This window comes from Puntigrus tetrazona, chromosome 11, assembly GCF_018831695.1.
Source record: "Puntigrus tetrazona isolate hp1 chromosome 11, ASM1883169v1, whole genome shotgun sequence".
Lineage (NCBI taxonomy): Eukaryota > Metazoa > Chordata > Actinopteri > Cypriniformes > Cyprinidae > Puntigrus > Puntigrus tetrazona.
The window spans coordinates 9,719,261-9,738,454 of NC_056709.1; the positions used below are offsets into that span (position 1 = coordinate 9,719,261).

At 36.1% G+C, this 19,194-nt stretch overlaps 1 protein-coding gene across 1 annotated transcript in view; it reads left to right on the forward strand.

Annotated features, from left to right (window-relative positions):
• Nucleotides 1-19,194, forward strand: part of col6a1 (collagen, type VI, alpha 1) — a 29,874-nt gene that overhangs the window by 8,996 nt on the left and 1,684 nt on the right. The window contains exons 16-34 of the mRNA XM_043252236.1: nt 13-75; nt 193-246; nt 379-414; nt 540-602; nt 2,154-2,216; nt 4,517-4,579; nt 4,677-4,739; nt 4,832-4,882; nt 5,210-5,245; nt 6,540-6,602; nt 12,505-12,570; nt 13,451-13,486; nt 14,740-14,776; nt 16,070-16,078; nt 16,166-16,290; nt 16,559-16,668; nt 16,839-17,025; nt 18,309-18,480; nt 19,109-19,138. Coding sequence (XP_043108171.1) covers nt 13-75; nt 193-246; nt 379-414; nt 540-602; nt 2,154-2,216; nt 4,517-4,579; nt 4,677-4,739; nt 4,832-4,882; nt 5,210-5,245; nt 6,540-6,602; nt 12,505-12,570; nt 13,451-13,486; nt 14,740-14,776; nt 16,070-16,078; nt 16,166-16,290; nt 16,559-16,668; nt 16,839-17,025; nt 18,309-18,480; nt 19,109-19,138 — 1,327 coding nt within the window. The remainder of the gene's footprint in view (nt 1-12; nt 76-192; nt 247-378; nt 415-539; nt 603-2,153; nt 2,217-4,516; nt 4,580-4,676; nt 4,740-4,831; nt 4,883-5,209; nt 5,246-6,539; nt 6,603-12,504; nt 12,571-13,450; nt 13,487-14,739; nt 14,777-16,069; nt 16,079-16,165; nt 16,291-16,558; nt 16,669-16,838; nt 17,026-18,308; nt 18,481-19,108; nt 19,139-19,194) is intronic.

The following is a 19,194-nucleotide window of genomic DNA, read 5'->3' on the forward strand; positions in this document are numbered from 1 at the left end:
TGTTGTTTTCAGGGAGATCCTGGCAGAGATGGTGAACCAGGAAGACCAGGAAACTATGGGTCTTCAGGGGCGAAGGTACGTTATGATTAGTTATGATTCGCTAATGCTGTTTTTTGGCTTCGTGGGGTTTTACAGTATAACTAGTTTCAGTGGACATTGGCTCATCTGCAATCTCATTGTTTGTTGTTTCAGGGAGACAGAGGTCCTCGTGGAGCCAATGGGGATAAAGGCGAGCGAGGAGATGATGTAAGTGTTTTCACTCTTTTTTTTTTTTTTTTTTACAATGTCACAGATTCTAAACATTCAGCGTAGTAATGTGTTACAGACCTGCTTTTAGTGTTATCTAACAGTTTCTTCCATTTCCTCTTCTTTTTTTAGGGACTACCAGGACCAGATGGCCCAAGAGGAGACAGAGTAATCAAGCATTTATATTAACATCTCTCTTAGCGTGAATGGTTTTGTTTTAATGCCGTTTGCAGATGTGGGTTATTTTATATGTGAGGGCCAGGATATGCAGGTGATGTGTTTTTCTGTTACAGGGCATACCTGGTGAGAAGGGTGAACAAGGTTCCCGAGGTAACAGAGGGCCCAGAGGCGACCCTGTAAGTATATGTCGCATTTCCCACAATCTTTGCAAACACAATAGTAAAACCCTGCTAATAAGTACGTTTGGAATGACTTGAAACAAGCCAATAATAACAATGATAACTTTGTAACGGATGCATTTTACACAGAATTGAAAATGGCTCCATATTTTACTCGAAGCCATCCTAGGTGTATGTGACTTTCTTCTTTCAGACAAACACAATCAGAGTCTTCCAAGATTGGTAATGCTGCTTGATGCATAGAGTCAGAAAGCATCGATCTGCTTCAGCGGACAGGTGATACCACCTCAAAGGCGTATAGATTAGTTTTAGATCACAATACTTGCAGATATATATCCATTTTACAGAGCTTCAAAATAATGGTCGTTATCCACCAGCATTAACAAGCTTCGTAGAGCCAGGAAAAAACAAAAAACAAATCTGTGTTCTTCTTTAAGACGAAAGTCATATACACCTAGGATTGCTTCAGGGTGAGTAAAATATGGGCTAATTTTATTTTTGGGTGAACTATTCCTTTAAAGGCAAACAAATGTTCTTATACTCTGTGTAGTAAAAAATGACATTATTTTAGGCTATAGGGTCGAATGAATGTCTTAAACTTATTTAGACTGTAAATTTGTCCAAATTTGTTATAATTATGTGATGAAAATTGAAATTATGAGATGCAAAGTAATTATTATTACATTAAACTTTTTATGTCATAAAATCAACTTATTGTCATAGTTTCATGGCAGAATTTCTACTTTGTATACAATTTTTTAGACTAAATTTTCCATAATTGTGACATTAAAGAACAATGAGAAACTAGGGTTATAACTCTGGCATTATTTGGAGTTATGATATAATATATTAGAATATATTATAAGAATGACATAAATTGTAAAAGTCTAAATTATGACACTATACACTATAACTATAACAAAAGTCTAAATTATTAGATAAAAAGTAATAAATATGACAATAGATTATAACTATGACATAAATTATAATTATAACATAAAAAATGAAATTATGACATAACAGATTATAACAAATACATAATTATAATTATGTAATAAAAAGTCAAAATTATGACATACTACATTTTAGCTTATGGAATGAGATGTGAAATATTTTGAGACAGAAAATCATAACTATGAGATAAATTTTAATTATGGAATGCATGAGTACATTGTGACATATGGTACTACATTATAACTTAAAAAAGTCATAATTTTAGTTTTAACTATGAAGCGCTCTCAAGAAAGTAAATTTCTTTTAGATTTCACATTGACTTTAAAGACAGTATTCTTACTAAGAAGTGGTTCTGCTTACTCTCTTGATAATCAAATACACATTTTCATAAATCTAACATATCTGACACATAATATATGCACAGATGTACGTAAAGGCCTGTTTTCAAACAAATTCATTAGTTATTAATTGTTCACGTTCTGTTCGGTAAATTGTTTGACAGCTTAAGCCTTCGCTGTTTATGCACCCAAGAAGAAAGTCGTTTTGTGAAAGGATGATACAAGTGACATGAATGTGTACTTCTGACTCTGACAGGGTGAACCCGGGCCCCGGGGTGAACAAGGACGTGAGGGGTCATCAGGGCCAAACGGAGATCCGGTGAGTGAGTGACGAAAACCATCATGACTTTTATAAAAGTGTGTAAGATCGGTCCTTCAGCATTATCCTGCTTGAACTGAGCCACTGCAGGATAACGCTTCATCCAGAATTATACAGTGCAGAATTGTGCAGTATGTAAGGCATAAGAGCTTGAACAAGGATGAAAGCTTATGACCTCAGGACACAGGCATTCTGTGAGGCCCTCTAAAATCTCTGAGATCATTGGACCTCTGGGCTGTGTTAGGAGGTAACTTGAGGAACAAAGAAATACGAGCAGTGCCTCTGCCATTCGTGATGGTTTGGGCAGTGGGAGGAGAAAGAACGAAATGTATATAAGTTCGCAAGGTCAGATGGACTCCAGATGGGCGACGTCAGACCGGCTGGGCCAGTTCAAAACTGAGCAGCATGTACAGTTCAACACATGTATATTAACACCTGAAATCATACGAATGTTCTTCCCTGACAGGAATATCTCACGCTCCGTGTAGTAAAAGATGACATAGTTTCACTGTCCAAAAATTATTTAGGTTGTAAGTTCTACCACCCAGGCCTAATTGCATAAAAACATAGATCATTTTAATTAAAAAGCACTGGTTATTGGCGTTTCAACAAAACCTTTTTTTCATGATTAAGGCTATTTTTCCTCACAATTATGGTTTACTGAGGCATGGCAGAAATGGGGTCTCATAGTCAAAGGGGTCTTGTATTAATCTAAAGTTGTTTCTTTTGGAATGATGACTGTCTGACTGTTAATTATCCAAAAATGAAAAAAAAAATTGAGATTTTATTTTATTTGTAGAGCTTTTATTCTGTGGAAAAAAAATCTTTACCTAAAATCTTGACTACCTCTTTAAAAAACACTTTTGGTGGTCTTAGCTTGGCCAGTCTGGAAAACAGGTTTTAAACCATCTTATATGTGGTCTGGTCTGAACTTTGAACAGGCACCACGTTTTTACGGGGTTTTTTTTTTTGTATGTTTGTGTTTATCTCAAGAGAAAATGTTTTGGCTGATTTGAGGCATTGAGTAACATTCGTTAGAATGGCTCAACTTTAGGAAGGACATTTAGAGTGCTTCAAGATTCCCTGCTGAAACAAGCTAATCTGCTGAGATTTGGACCTAGGGGTCTTGAGGCTTACAACATCACCAGCTGCACCACAGAACTAGTTCTTTCAGCACTTGACTTCTCTCTTGTAAACTGCCAGGCCAACTGCGAACAGACCAACAAATTTCCGTTGCCTCTCAGGACTCTAAATTTCCTGTGCAGCTTACGTGAGAGTGTTTCGGAGAATATGCGTGCCCGAATGGTTCCTCAGTTTCATGGTTTTCTCAGAGTCATCTGTTGTTTCTCAAAAGCAGCTGCTCTTTAGGCTCGCACCTAATCTTCGTTAGTGAGCAGCAAGGACTGCTGTTATCCCAGAAGCGCTCAGTTTTGTGCTTGAAGTTACCAGCGAATCATGAGTTTTGCTCTTTTCTATGAGTAGCTCTCGTTTTTTTATGGGTTTTGTCCTGGCAGGGATATTTTCCAGTAGAGTTGAGTGGGTGGGATGGGAAAGAACCGAGTGTTCAAATAGGTGGAAATCTGGATGCGTTTCTGAACTCATGAGCCACTGCTTTCTCAGAGCATTCTTTTTTACTGATTTAATTTGCTTGTGTGTCAGATTCCCCTCCAGTAAACAAAAAAAACAAACAAAAAAAAAAAAAAAAATATATATATATATATATATATATATATATATATAGAGAGAGAGAGAGAGAGGGAGAGAGAGAGAGATTTTTTTTTTTCCATTAGTCATTTTCCGAGAGTATATATTTAGTTGATGACTCAGATGTCTAAGGCCAGCAAAAAGCTAAATGTAATAACGTACAATATGATAACTGTATGATTTCAATATGTGGTGATGTTGTCATGAATGGCTCTGTTTTCATTCTCCACACCCTCGACTCTGGAGTGACTTTTATTCTCCACTTTTAAACGAGACAGTCACTACAGCTTATTATAAAATAATATATTATATAAATATTACATACAGTCATGGCCAAAAATATTGGCACCCTTGGTAAAAAAAAAAAAAAAAATTATTCAAAGAAGGCTGAGAATATTAATTTTGATCTTGTATTTAAAAGATTCACTACAATTTAAGCTTTCATTGGATAATAACAATTTTAAATGGGAGGAAATATCATTATGAAATAAAGGTTTTTCTCTAGTACATTTTAAGTAAAAATTAACTCAAAAAACCAAATAAGAAAATATATTCTAATATTTTCAGAAATATAATTTTTCCCTATTTTTCAACAGGGTGAGCCAGGAAGGTTGGGGGCACCAGGTTACCGTGGTGATGAGGGTGCTGCTGGGCCAGAGGTAGGTGATGTTAACTAGTCTCGATTACCTTCTAACCAGAGCTCCTGCTGCATCTACGACTGACCTACATTTCCCATGTTGCGTGTCTGTGCTTTAGGGAGCTAAAGGGCCCAGAGGAATCAAAGGGGCCCCAGGAGACAGAGGCCTGATGGGAGAGAGGGTGAGTTGATCCTGTTGATGCTTTAGAAGTGGTTTTAACTAACCAAAGACAGTTGTCCATTGCTTTAATAAAGTTGTTTTTTACATTGTTAGGGTGAAGATGGACCACCAGGAAACGGAACAGAGGGCTGCCATGGTTTCCAGGTAGATGGCCTCACTGTTTGTTACAGTTTAACAGGAAGTTGCTGCAGGCATTATTTCAGTATAGACGTATTTCAAACCGAAACAGAATATTGAAAAGAGGTCGGGTTTTATTTTTGTGCTCTCATCTCTGGTTAAGCACATTCTGATGCAAATGATAAGATCTTTATTAAAGATTACCAAGACAAATAAACTTGCACTGATTAATTGTTCACTTAAAGACAGGTAATGTGCACTAACAAAAAAATATTGTCAGTTGTTTTTTAATGAGGACTTTATATGTAGTAGAGTATCTGTATTGTTTATGTGCATGTTTTGTGTTGTTTTTAGGGTTATCCTGGGCCCAGGGGCGAGCAAGGAGTACCGGTAAGTATCCTGAACCCTACAAAAGATCTGTTTTTGAACACAACCCAATGGTGTACCAGAAGTTAAATAAATCTCATTTCTTCCACTGAAAAACTGATTTTGATTGATAATGAATAACACATTTAATTTGATATGTAATGATAAGTGCTCATTTTCTGTAAAAAATAAATATTTCCAGTGCAGGACCAAATTATTCCTCAGAGAGATCCATTAATCAGAATTGCAGAAAAACCTCCAGTTCTCATAAATCAAGGGAATGATGTATTCCACTCTCCTTACACTATCAAACTGTTAAATATTTGATGCTTAGAATCACAGTAAATATTACATATATACACAGTCTTATATATATATATATATATATATATATATATATATATATATATATATATATATATATATACATTAGTGCTGTCAAATGATTAATCATTATTAATCACATCTAAAATGGGTGTACTGTGTATATTTATTATATGCATATATAAATGCACGCACTTATATGGATATATTTTCAAAATAAATAAGATAAGTGTATATATATATATATATATATATATATATATATATATATATATATATATATATATATATATTTACATATATTTTTATATTCATGTTTTTATGGTATTTTATATGCCATAAATATAAACTTTTTTCACATATATATGTATTTATTTATACACAATAACCATTCTTAAACATAAAAATACATATATTTTGAATGCAGTTATTCATGATTAATTGTTTGAGAGCACTATTAGTATTGATGTGTGTGTGTGTGTGTGTGTGTGTGTGTATACTGTACATATAATGTAGCGTATATATAATATTTAAGTGTAAATGTACACATTTATACACATTTATGTTACAGTTTATTTTTTAATTAATTGGAAAATATTATTTGGAAAAATCCTCCACAACTGAGTGTATAATTCATGACTGTGGTTATCTTGAAAAAAATATTTACCGATTAAAAGAAAGTCCTCCATACTGAAGCTGATGTTAATATCGAAAATGATTTGTATGATTTATTAGTGGTTTTTATTAGCATGCCTTACTGTTGATTCACAGTGTCTTGATTCATCAGGGGTTAGCGCATGTGTGTCTCACAGCAGGGACTGTGTATCGCAATAGAAACACAACAGCTCATCCCTAGCAGATGTAAATTGTCTAGACTGAAGCCGAGTCCAGACGTTAAGAGGAGACGGTTGATGTGCTGACACAGCAAAGACAATTCCTCTCATCTAATCTCCCTTCTTCTCTCTTGCACTTTCTTCAACTTCTCACTTTCAAGGGTGGAAAAGGAACCCCTGGACCCAAGGGAGATGATGGAGAGCCAGGTGACCCTGGATCAGATGTGAGTCACTTTAGATGCATTTGTGCTTATCGCTAGTCTTTTCTTTATTTTCTCTTTTTTGGCCTCTTCATCTCTTTTCTCTGTCTCATAGAAGTATGTGTTTTTCCATAGCTTATATATCACTTTTCTCCTTCCCTTTTGACCTGCTTAACAAATTATTCACTTTTAAAGGAATTTTCTGGCTTCCAAACCAATTAAGCACCGTCCAAAGCACTATCATCAACGGTTTAAATTAGAAATGTACAACTCTTTTGTTAAAATACGGATTAATTTTGCATAAATACAGAACCATGCAAATAAACATACACCGTTGAACAAAATTGCAATTCTCAGTCAACAATGATAAAATGTGAGCAATATTGGGCAGGTCATGTGATTTCAGTATGGCTGTCCCATGATGTGATACCCTGATGCATCTTAAATACAATTGCTTTTTAGGCTACTTTTCATCTTATGTGATTGTGAACTATTTATTTCTACACTTAAAAAGGAAAAATGACTTATTAACACAGAAGGCTCCTTTTAATATGTCTTTTGTTAAAGTGATAGATGAAAAAATGAAAATCCTGTCATCATTTACTCTCGTAGTTCCAAACCCGTAAATCTTTGGTTAATCTACAAAACACTTATTAATATATTTTTAATGAAACCTTTAAGCTTTAGCTTCTGTGTGGAGGGACAGAAATTTCATTAAAAATATCCTAATTCATGTTTCAAAGATAAGCCAAGGAATGATGTGATGGCCTAGTTTTCATAGAGAATGAAGAGTCCTGGAGCCTCTCTGGAGTGTTTTGGTTGCTGTCTCCGGTGTTGAGTTCAGGCAGCTGTGTATTTCTTGTTGTCATGTATACAAGCAAGCGAACTTTAGGTCTTGATCTTTTTTAAGAAATTGTATTTGCATTAGTTTTAACCAGTTAAAAAGGATTGTTAAAAAGATGATTTCGTGAGAAAATCACATCAGGACCAAGTTTTTAGTTTTTTTTCAGTAAACCAACAGGGTAAACAAATTTGTCATTGTTGAATGCATGCATTAATAAACAAATCGGCGTGTAATAATTCAAATCTGTTTGCATAAACAAGTTCGCTTGAGTGCAGAAATTCACGGGAAGTTCATGTTTAACACTTTTTACAAGACTCCTCAGCTGGGTTGCATATTTTAACAGCCCCCACACTTTCTCCAGCACTCGCGCAAAAAACATGTGCTGCAGAACACTCACAGGTTTGGACACAGTGCTGTTTTTTGTGCCTGATGATTGATTTTAGATGGTGGAAATTATAGCAAAGAGTTTTGGATTTGGTCAACTGCTGTCCAGTGAGATTTTCGATATGTTATTTTACAACAGCTAATAGGACAGCTTCTGCAGTGGATGAATTATTGTTATACCTCTTGCACCTTGGCCAATAAAAATGTTCAATAGTATTTGATTCAGCTCCATAAATCATCTTGTGAAAGAAATGTGCGCTGTTGCTTTAACAAGTAGACTTTGTGCTGCTTAATTTTTTGTTTTCTGCTCTCACGAGTGTACAAGCGTCAGAAAGATGCAATTACTCTCTGCCCTGTCTGTATTTACAAGCGGAAAGAATCAGATTTTATTCCAAAATAAACTCATTCATCCATCTGGGTGGTTAGAAAACCCGCTAGTAGCCCAGAAGCAGGGTTTGATCCCGTGCATTCATCATTCAGACCAGTCAGCGGGGACTTGACAGGGAACCGGCAGCAGATATGATGGCTAATATTGTTGTTTATGTTGTCTAGCTGTGCGATTCGGCAGTGCAAATGTTTGAGGAAACCGAACACGCGTTCAGCGCTTTGATCATTCTGTCCGTTTTGCACATCTGCGGGATTAAGATAGCAGCATTTTCCTCTCAGTTTTATTTTATCTAATCAGCGGGTAGATCCTGAGCTGTTTGTTTTGTAATCCCAAACTTGGATCCTAGTAGTATAAATTGTCCATCGGGACAAAAGCATGGGCCGCAGACTTAATGTCACGCTGTAGCCTGTATTTCTTTACGTCTCTTCCTTACATCTGGAACATAAGTATTGCAGCACTGGACAGTATGAGCCCATACCATATTGAATTTCAGAAGACTATTATGATATATACAAAATGACCTTGAGCGTTGAGATGAATGGGAGCTGTAAACAAATCACACATGCTTATATCAAAGCTCTGAGCTCATGTTTAATTTTTTCATCAAGTCGCTTCAATGTGGTTGTACAAGCCGATGCAAAATAGCAAGAACTACACATGCTCGCTAGCTTTCATCTTTATTCATCTGGAATCGATTTTTGGTGATGTAACGCCCAGACTGCTTCACTATTCATCACTGTGTTTGTCTTAGTCCATGCAAAATCAAAAACTTCAAGGAAGTGGTAAAGCTGCGCATATGTGGAAAGATTGTTTTGCAGCTGCTGGCTTTTCATGGTCCTTTCTTTAGAAGTGATGTTCTAATTTTAAAATGATTGTTCTCTCACACATGTAAGAGAGCATTCTGCTAGAGAGAGAGAGTTTTTTTGTTTGTTTGTTGAGTAGTGATTAAACACACGTGAATGTTTGGGAACCAGAAAGGCCTTTATTAATCATACGGGATGTTTACATGCCACACACATTTTGCAGCAGATGTGTGCAAACTGTTTACACAAGGTGATCTTTCTGTGAAAGACACACAATATACCCTTTTCTACAGACTGTTAGTATTTCTTATATTGAGTGACTTGAATGAAGTAAACGTAAACATCCTGTTAGACATGCACCGTTGTTTCCACAAGATTTATAAGTAAAAACATATAGATATGTATAAAGTATATAAAGTAATTATAAATGTTTCTTGAGCACCAAATTAATTGTGTAATTAATTAAATGTAATCTTTTATCATAATAGTACTGTTTTTCATTAGTCAACTGATAGTGGATTTTACCAATAGCTAGGTTGGACCATGCTGGCCGATAACCAATTAATTTTAAAAAATCCAACACCATGGTATTCTGCTGCTTCTTGGTGTCTTTAGAACAGAACTGCTATGGTGCTCCTCAGCCTAGGCCAACCCCACTGGTCTGGACTAACCCCATCACCTCAATTTTTCGGACTAGAGCAACATTGCTCTACAGCTTGTGCCTTTCATTTGTGGGCTGTGTGGATGGTACCTTTTGCACTCCTTTTTAGTGGGTCCTTTTGAAGAGAGTCCTTTATCTCCAGTACAAGGGTGCCTTCTCTTGCTTGTAGCCTAGGCCTATGGTTTAATGCGGAGCCCCACCGAAGACACCTAAGCAGAAGGGCAAGCCCAAATGCTTTCGATTGTAGCTTTTTGCACAGCTGACCATCCTGATATGGGAATAACCTGCACTGGTATAATGAGTGCTGGTCACACCATACTTTATGCTTCCCAGGCAGGTGGCTTCGCTCAGTTCTTGCCATGCCCTCTGCAAATTGTTGCCTGGCTAGCTTCCCCATCAGCCTGTTGGGTAAGTCTGTGGTGTCCCATCTCCCCAGGCTTCTCAATGGTTTCTCATCCAGAGGAATGGGCAACAAAGACCCTTGAGCATCCTGGTCATGCATGGAGCAGTCTGAAGGATGCTTGTTATCTCATCCATGTAGCTCCTCAATGGTGGAAGACTCTCGCCTGTTAGAAGCTTTTTGCCCCTGACTACTTGCCTTGCCCCTCTGAGGATTACCTCGAAGGCTAATAATGTTCACATTTCAGAAAGCCAACTCATTTGTTTAACCAGAAGAAATCACTTAGAGCGTGTCTGGTGCCTAGAACATGAAAACGCAGTGGCTTCAGACAGATTCACTGAAAGTTCAAACACACACACTTTACAGTAATTAGAAACGTATCCTTGGGTTTAACACCTCTCTGTAACCCTCTTCAACTGCTCACAAGATCCTGTGCTAGTGCTCGCTTTGGAGGATTTAGTTTTACTGGCTAAGGACCCCCTGTAAATATTTTGAGTAGTTTACCATACTTAAGTTCATCTAGACAATGGAAACATGTTGTGCAGAGATCAAAAAGAAGCTGACTATAATTCCAAAAGTAATCATTAGCAGAATTGCAGAGGCCATAAATTAAAATGTTTACTATGTGTTTTACAACTGAATCTTAAAGACTGGCCAGAGGCTCTTCATAATAAACATCAGATTTGAGGGAAGAACGATTTGAAAAAAATACAGATTTAAAGTAAAGTTAAACTGCTGTGATTGAACACACACTTGAATGTTTGGGCTACTGAAAGGCCTTTATTAATCAAACGCAATTGTTTATGTGATATCTAAACATTTCACTGTATATGTGTTTTGGATGTTTAACCTTTACACACAATTAATCTTTCTGTTTATGAAGACTTTCTGTTATTAGTGGTTTTTGTTAAGCTGATGACCATTACTATTTCTCATTCTTAGCGTGCAACTCGTTGAACATTTTGTTACTTTTATAATCATTTAAGTATGACAGCAACCACCAGAACACCTTAGCAAATGTAGAATGCTAACATGCTTTCCGTTGATTGATAATTAGAATTTTTTTGTGCCTGAAAAAAAAAATATTACAAATTAGTTACTAATGCACTTTTAACAAGAATATTGCACCATTTTTTAGTTCATTGGGGCATTCATTTTCAGTTGCCTCAAAATATCAACAATGCACCTGAACACACATAATTGTTTACACTAGCATGCCCATGGGGGCATAGATGGATGCAAGTATTTTTGCTATTTTAACAACGGCATTGGATATAAACATTATTACTACATAAAGCTGAAACTAGCAAATAACACTTAATTCTGAGAAAAAATATACAATGCAAGTTTAGAACTGACTTATTTGTTAAATGTTCTGTTATTGTATCTCAACATTCTGACTTATGTTGTGATAAGGTAAATTACATTTTTTCTGAAAATTAAATTATTGATTCAGTGATATACATATTTCTTTTGGGTTGAAGTGTTATTACTTTTGAAAATAGATTATTTTATTATGTTTGTACAACTGATTAGTGTTTGATTTAATGGTGTATACATTATTTTGTATAAATTGATATTCAGGGCCTCACATCTGCTCCATATGAGCCATGAAGGTGCTTTGCTCTTCCTTATGTTTGACTCTGTCTTTCTGCTGGCCAAGAGTGTTTAGAAATGTTTTTCATCCTTGTAAACAATTGATTCGGCTCCTCCGGCCTCTCCCAAACTCGAGGGGCCCACACTTGGTCTTGTATCTGTCAAGGTAATCACAATGAACCCAAACAATATTGGCATGACGGCATCATTTAACCTTGTCCCTACTGTGAGCTTGCTAGCAGAACGTCTGTGACAGTTGTAGACTTTGAAGTGAAGAATTTGAAGGTAATTGAAGCAGCATGTGAGAGACATCTTGAAAATAGGGACAGGTGGTTAGTATTATCTCACTGCCTAACCGTAATCTGGCACAAGATACACATGGGCTGGCAAAACTCTGGAGAGGGAGCTGAATTATTGCCGACCATTTAAACGGTTGATATGAAGCAAGATGGTTGTCTGGGAGAGTTTTAAACAGCTGATTGCGACGCTTATAGAAGTGATATAACAGTGATGTTCAAAGGCCTGAAAATCTTAATCTGGAATTAAGAGTCTAAATTAAACCTAAATGTTTTGAATTTGGAAAAACTTGATATTTTATTTCCATTTGTAATGTAAAAAATATTATAGTACAAAAAAAGCTCAGTAGATTTTCAGTAGTGGATCCCACTGTATAAAACCCGCTTCGCTTTCTATAGTCTTTCTAAATTCAAAAAATATAAAACATATTTTTCATTATTATTATTTTACACTGTAAATGACATACATTAGCCATATTAAAATGGTAAAGCTACTAATAACTCTGCCAGCACTGTATTTTCCTGGCTGAATGTTCATATTTTGTGTTCCACAGAATAACAGACCAGGACAACCTGGGCCTAAAGGAGCCAAAGGTCACAGAGGACCTGAAGGAAGAGCTGTAAGTGCACCAATTCTTGCATTTAGCATGCGTTTACTGTATCTTTTCTTACTGGATTATGATAAAAGTTGACATATTATGAGTACGATATTCTGCACAAATTATGTTCCTTATATCAGAATCAAATCACTGTAATTGTATTCTGGGTCAGAGAAACAAACATACTGATCTGCTGTCCGATGCTTGAGTTTCAAGATTCTTTAAACTTGTGAGATCTAAAATGTTTGCACCAAATGCCGGTCATCCAAATGCACTTTGATGTTCAGTTCGACCTTTGTTGCGAAAACCAATGGAATGTGATCAACAAATCTGACCTCAAAATGTTGGCCAAATAAAACTTAGAAAAACAAGTTTTATTGTCAGCTTGATATAGTATCAGAAACACCACTGGCCACTTTTGACATGTTCACTTATCCTAAAAAAAAACTGGACCTGAGATAAATCTCCAAATCAGATACATATAAAAGATGATTGGCATTATTATATTTTCAAGTAAACAACTAGGCCCTAGGTACTGTCCAGAGCAGCCATGAGAAGTTTTTAAGTGTACAAATCTCTAGTTATGTGAAATGGCGCTGAGCAGCAGTGAGTTATGGGAGTGTGGGAAGGGAAATTTCTCTCAGCCTGCAATTTTGTGATGTTCCTCTTTGCCACTGGATGACATCCAGAGAGGAGGAGACTTGACCGTCTCAAAAATGCACTTATTTGGAATGAGATTCAGAGCTTCCTTGCACTGGCAGAATTACATCTGTGTAGCATATAACAAAGCAGGCAGTGACCTTTTATGTCGTTCAGTGTTACAGAAGCAGTCATATTTGCATTTGTTGTGTGAATTCAGTTTGTACATTGCACATTTAATTTGTCGTGTTTTCCTGCACAGGGACCACCAGGACCACCTGGGCCGCAAGGAGCTGATGTGAGTTTAATTAAAATAAACTAAGGATAACTGAATGAACAAATCTAAGAAAGGCACACATTACTGGATGTAGTTTGATGCAAATGTTCCAGCACAGTTTCCTGTATGAAGAGACAATGCAAATGGTGACAGTGCTCTTGATAAATGATCCTGGGGATTCCACGACTCACTTTCCATTATTTTTGTGAATTCCACATCGCTGATAGTCAGTAGAGATAGAAACCTCTAGCCAAGGCCCAAGCACATACTAGACTACTCCTTTTGTGGAAGAAAAGCATCTTTTATTAGCACACAACAGCTGGTTTGTTCCAATTGCATATATGAAGAAATGAATGCATGACACTATAGATGTGGAGTGTTCAAGAGCGTTTCTAGAGGTCATTTTGTACTTTTTTTTTGCCGAGGGCTACTTACAATGCATAAAGCAAAGCTGAAAAAAAAATGACTGGCTGAACCATTTTGACCATTATAGAACTGAACTTTTATTTTGCATTTTAAATGAAATACAAGTTCAGTGTAGTTTTAAATGTCCCATTTTCACAGGTTTTCTAAGCAAGCAGTGTTAAATGTGCCGCGAAAACTTTTACAATTTGACTAATGACTGACGTCCTTCAGAAGGATCCGCAGAGCTGTAGGTGCTACACCATTAGAAACTGCTCAGAGTATCCCATATTTTACTTTTATTATTTTTTTATCCTGGTGTTTGAATATTATAATTGTAATCTGTCTTTTAGTGCTATGACAGGTTTCTTAATAACATATATGCGGTAATATGTAAATATGTTATGTGAAACATATATGGTAGTTACGAAGCATATGCCTGATTAAGAAATAAACCGTATCAGTATAGAATTAGTATTTTATTTTATTGCATTTTATTAGAATTGGTTGTTGGTTTCGATGGTCTCTCTTTTACTTGAGAAAAAGCTTTCTCATTTTTATAGTAAAGTAATCTTTATCAAAAAATCAGGGAAAATTGAGTTCCCTTGAATAAATAACCCCTTTATCAGGACTCATGTTGCATATTTGTTTAGTATGTGCTTGCGCCTTTTAGCACAAGAGGAAATGCACTTGTAAATGAAGTGTACTGCAGTAACTTTGAGTCTTTGGGGAGCTTTGTGCAGAAAGTGCAGCAGAATTTCCTGTAATTAAAACAACATGGACTTGTGGCTCCATTTTGTTATACAAAATGGTGACAGAGAAAATCAGTTGCAGAAGCATAAGTCTCTTTTACTGTCTCTCTCTATTTGTAGGAATGTGAGATTCTGGATATCATCATGAAGATGTGCTGTGAGTAGACCTGTTTTTGTATTTACCCGTGACTCACTACTCAGTTTCACTGCCTCCCTAAATGGCATACTGCCTGTCACCCACACTGATTTAACAAGTTAACAACGTCGACTTGTGCAGCAATCCACCTATAACCAGCTCAGTCTTCCCAATACCCTGCAGGCCAGTAGAAAACATGCAAAAAACTTAAAAACACCATAGTTAATTCATAACATCTACATTTTTACTCAACACACCGTAGCAGAAATCATGCATTCATATGACTAGTTAAGTAAATTAATCAAATTATGTCTTTGTTGCTTTTAAAAGGATATTTATTATTTTGTTTCACAACTCTCGTCGGAGCTGTAGCCTTTTACCCAGAATGGATTCATTTAAATGATCATATTGTGCATGTTTATCATAAATATTAGCATTGGAAGCTTAACTTAGATATTTAATATCACCATCCGGGCATGTGAAAGCAGGACATAATCCAAGAGAGAGAGAAAACACTGACGCTTTGAACAGAAGTGTGTAAAGGTTGAGTGTAAGATTACACATTAGTTTGAAGGAAGGGGATTTGACAGTATTAACCAATCAGGTGCGAATAATGTGTTGTGGGCTGCTGTTTCACTTTATATGGCCCACATTTTTGGGATATGAAGGCTCCCTTGTGCAATCATCTTGCTATTTTTTATAAAAATCTTCACTCTTGTGTTGTGTTAGTATTTAATTTTAGAAATGACATTAGTCATGTAAGATTAAACACAATGAGTAAAAGCAGAGTTTGAAATTGGTTACTGTATTAAATGACACCTCAGGGACCAGAAAACATTAAGACAAATAGCTTCAACCGTTCATTTGAGATTAGGCTGCTTTGCTTTGTGTGAGAGTTTTATCGTTTAGTTTTACTCCCAAACATATTACTTTTGCCTTGTTCTGTCCAGATTTTCACAGATTGGTTTATTTTATGTACTAGAGGTTTATGTAAGCCATTGTTCTGTTCACTATTGTCACCACAGATTAAACACAGATTATGGTCTTTTTGAAATTCTGTTTTAGGATTATAATTTCAAACAAATGTTAATAAAATAGAGCATTAACTGATCTTTTGTAATTCTTACTGAGTAAACTTTCATAAGCATTTATTATTTCCAGACTAGATTCATCCTTCCGTGAAATAGCTAAATAATTTTGTATCCCTTACTGTGAATGTTTTGAAAGAACATGCGCTTCTGATTTGCCTCGTATTGTCAAATTTGATGCAAATGTAATATGTTTTCTCTCTCTTTTTCCATTCCTTTCTTACAGCTTGCTGTGGTAAGTCCCAAGGCTTTGAAGTATATGTTTCAAATGGTGTTTTAATTTAGCATTTTGCAAAGCAATCTTCTATATGTGTTTGTTAAGAATGCAAATGTGGACCCCTGGACATTGCCTTCATTGTGGACAGCTCTGAGAGTATCGGAGCTACTAACTTTGCCATCGCTAAAGACTTCATTGTGACGGTAATGGACAGGCTCAAATTAGGACAGGTGAGGTTCCTTTTCAGATCACCATGAGACTCATTACCGTTTCAGTTAACCGTCAGCTTTAATTTATTAGAGTCGTATACGACACAGACACTAAGGAAGACTAGATTAGTGGTTCACAAAATTGGGTTTTTCGATGATTGATTTTTGATGATTGATAAATTATTACATTTGGTCTTCTCCAATCTTGAATGCATGGTGGTATATACTCTCCTGAATGAATTTCACTCGGTGTTGTATTTAAGATGGCTTTCTTTATTTTTTCTTTCAGTTTGGTGCCAACGAGTCTCGTATCGGAGTGGTGCAGTACAGTGGTGCCAGTGCTCAGGAGGTCGTACAGCTCGGTGACCCCAACATTAAGACCTTAACAGACCTGAAACAGTATGAAATATCAACTTTCTTTTGTTAAATGCCATAGTCTGCACACAATATGGCAAATCAACTTCAAGATACACTTCTGTGGCTTGAAGTAATTTGCTTCCTCTTCAGATGAGCTTGCATTACATGTGTACGTCTGAAGAAATAAATAAAAATGTTCTTTTCCATTTTAGAGCTGTGAAAGAGTTGCGCTGGCTGGCTGAAGCCACGTACACCGGAGAAGCTCTGCAGTACTCGCTAAACAATATGATTAACAAGCTTGTGACAGAGAGGAGTGTGGTCATTGTCCTTACTGATGGACGCTCTGACACCAAAAGAGACAATGTGCCCCTAAATGTGCTGTGCGGCAAGGGACTGAAGGTAAAACGGCAGTAAACTGCAAAATGGCAACAGTTCTAGTCCCACATTATACTGTGCACTTACATAGTAACTAGATGTGTACGTTGTATGTAACCACAGCATAAGTACACATCGGTACATAGTATCTACAACTTTAATATTTCAACCACTTAAATGTGCAACAGGATATTCACTACCAGTGTACTCGTCTAACAGACATTAAATAAATACATTTTGTAACGTATAAGAGAATTTGGAAACAGGTAGGTTCAGGGATACGTAAAGTGGGAGGAGTTAGATCCAGAGTTGATGCACCACAGCAGTGTACTCACATGGTAACTTCTCAGGAACTGTCCACTTAATATAAAGAGTAACATTCTGGACACAAACCACAATAGGTGATTGAAGCCTAACTTACTAGCCGCTGCCTTTAGAGTAATTACATAATAAATCCATAGGAATTGTTTACTTTATATAAAGTGTAACACTTTCTTTAAAAAGTGCCTGTTACACATTTGTACTTTTATTACCAAAAAGTTACCAATGTCCTGTTACACATTTGTACTTACACATACCATTCTGAGGGTTGTTACATGTGTACTATGTACCAATGTGTACTTTATAGGTGTAGTTACCACTGTGGATACACACTACCTTACTCTGTAAGTACACAGGCTTTAGGGACCTGTATAATATAATGTGTGACTGCATATAGTTTCGACAACTGCATTGCATAAACAGCTCAATATGTATGGCTATACCGACATAGTCAGCTTGCTCTGTAACGCACCTAGTACAAGTCCCCTGAAATATGAATCACATTAAAAGATATCTTGTTGCTTGATTTTGTTAAGAGCACGGGCTAGGTTGAGGCCGCATTATGTGCAACCAGCAATATAAAACATTGTTAAATTCACATACATCTGTTTCAGATTAAGCTGAGCATGTTTTAAGTGCCTCTCACTGAAAATGTAAGTTTGAAAGTGTATGCAAGTATTCAGGAAGCATTGTAATATCATTCTGGCACATATGGCACATTTTTCCATTGACCCTGTGTTGAACTTTGAGCTGATGAACAAATGCAGTTGTGTGGATTTTTCCACAGAAGTGGAATTCGTGATTTGGTGATATGAATCGAATATCCTGCAGATGTGATGTTTGGTTAGGGAAAACTTGTGATCCAGTGACATTTGATGCTATTGGCATCCAAATATGGTCCCATGATATGGAGTTAAATCAAGTCAACAACCAGAAAGGATGTACCGATAGATGGAAACCTTGACTCTCTTATGATTTCATGAAAGGTTGGTGGTGTTGGAGTGACGGATTATGCAGAAAGGAATCCCAATCCAGAACAGCTTGATGAGGTTGTGTGTAAAGATGATCCCAGAGAAGGCTTTGCCTTTGTCTTAAACAACTTTGGTCTTCTTCTGGATGACAGTTTCCTGCAAAACCTGACTGAGAAGATCTGTGAAGGTAGGTTAAATAGCGTATCTGCTTTATGAGTTCTGGAATATGATCTTGAGAGCTATTTGCAATAGTGTTTTCATGGTACCAACATTTCTGAATTCAGTACCATGCACGGTTCTTGGTACCAATTTTGGCACCAAAGCAATACACAAAACATGGGAATTTAAAAAAATCACACTATTTTTATTAATAAAGTTAAACAAAAATCAGTTCCATTCTGTACTACATAAATGGTGTTTCGAGTTTTTCCACAAGCAATAAAAGTATGAAAAACAGTAAACAAGTTTTATTTTTTATTTTATTTTATTTTTTTGCAAATAAAGGGAATTGCCTGTTAAAATTAAAATAAAATATTATGTTATTGTGATTATGTGAAGTTTTATTAATTGTTAAACAATATTTGTAGTTGTAGCCTATCACATACATTACTCTAATAGTAATATATTTCTGCACAATATCTATCTATTTTGACTGGTTGCTGTGAATACCTTAAAATTTCTGTGTGTATATGACATGACTCTAAAATGCATGTGGAAAAAAATTTGTATTGTGACGTTTTAATTTTTTTAGTACTGTCTTGGTACCAAAGCACTAGTTTACAACACTAATTTACAATATTGTGCTTCCATCACAGACAAGAAGTGTCCCACTTATACTTGCCCAAGTAAGTATTGATTTTAAAGCCACATTTGTCACTGTTTTGACTACTAGATAATAATA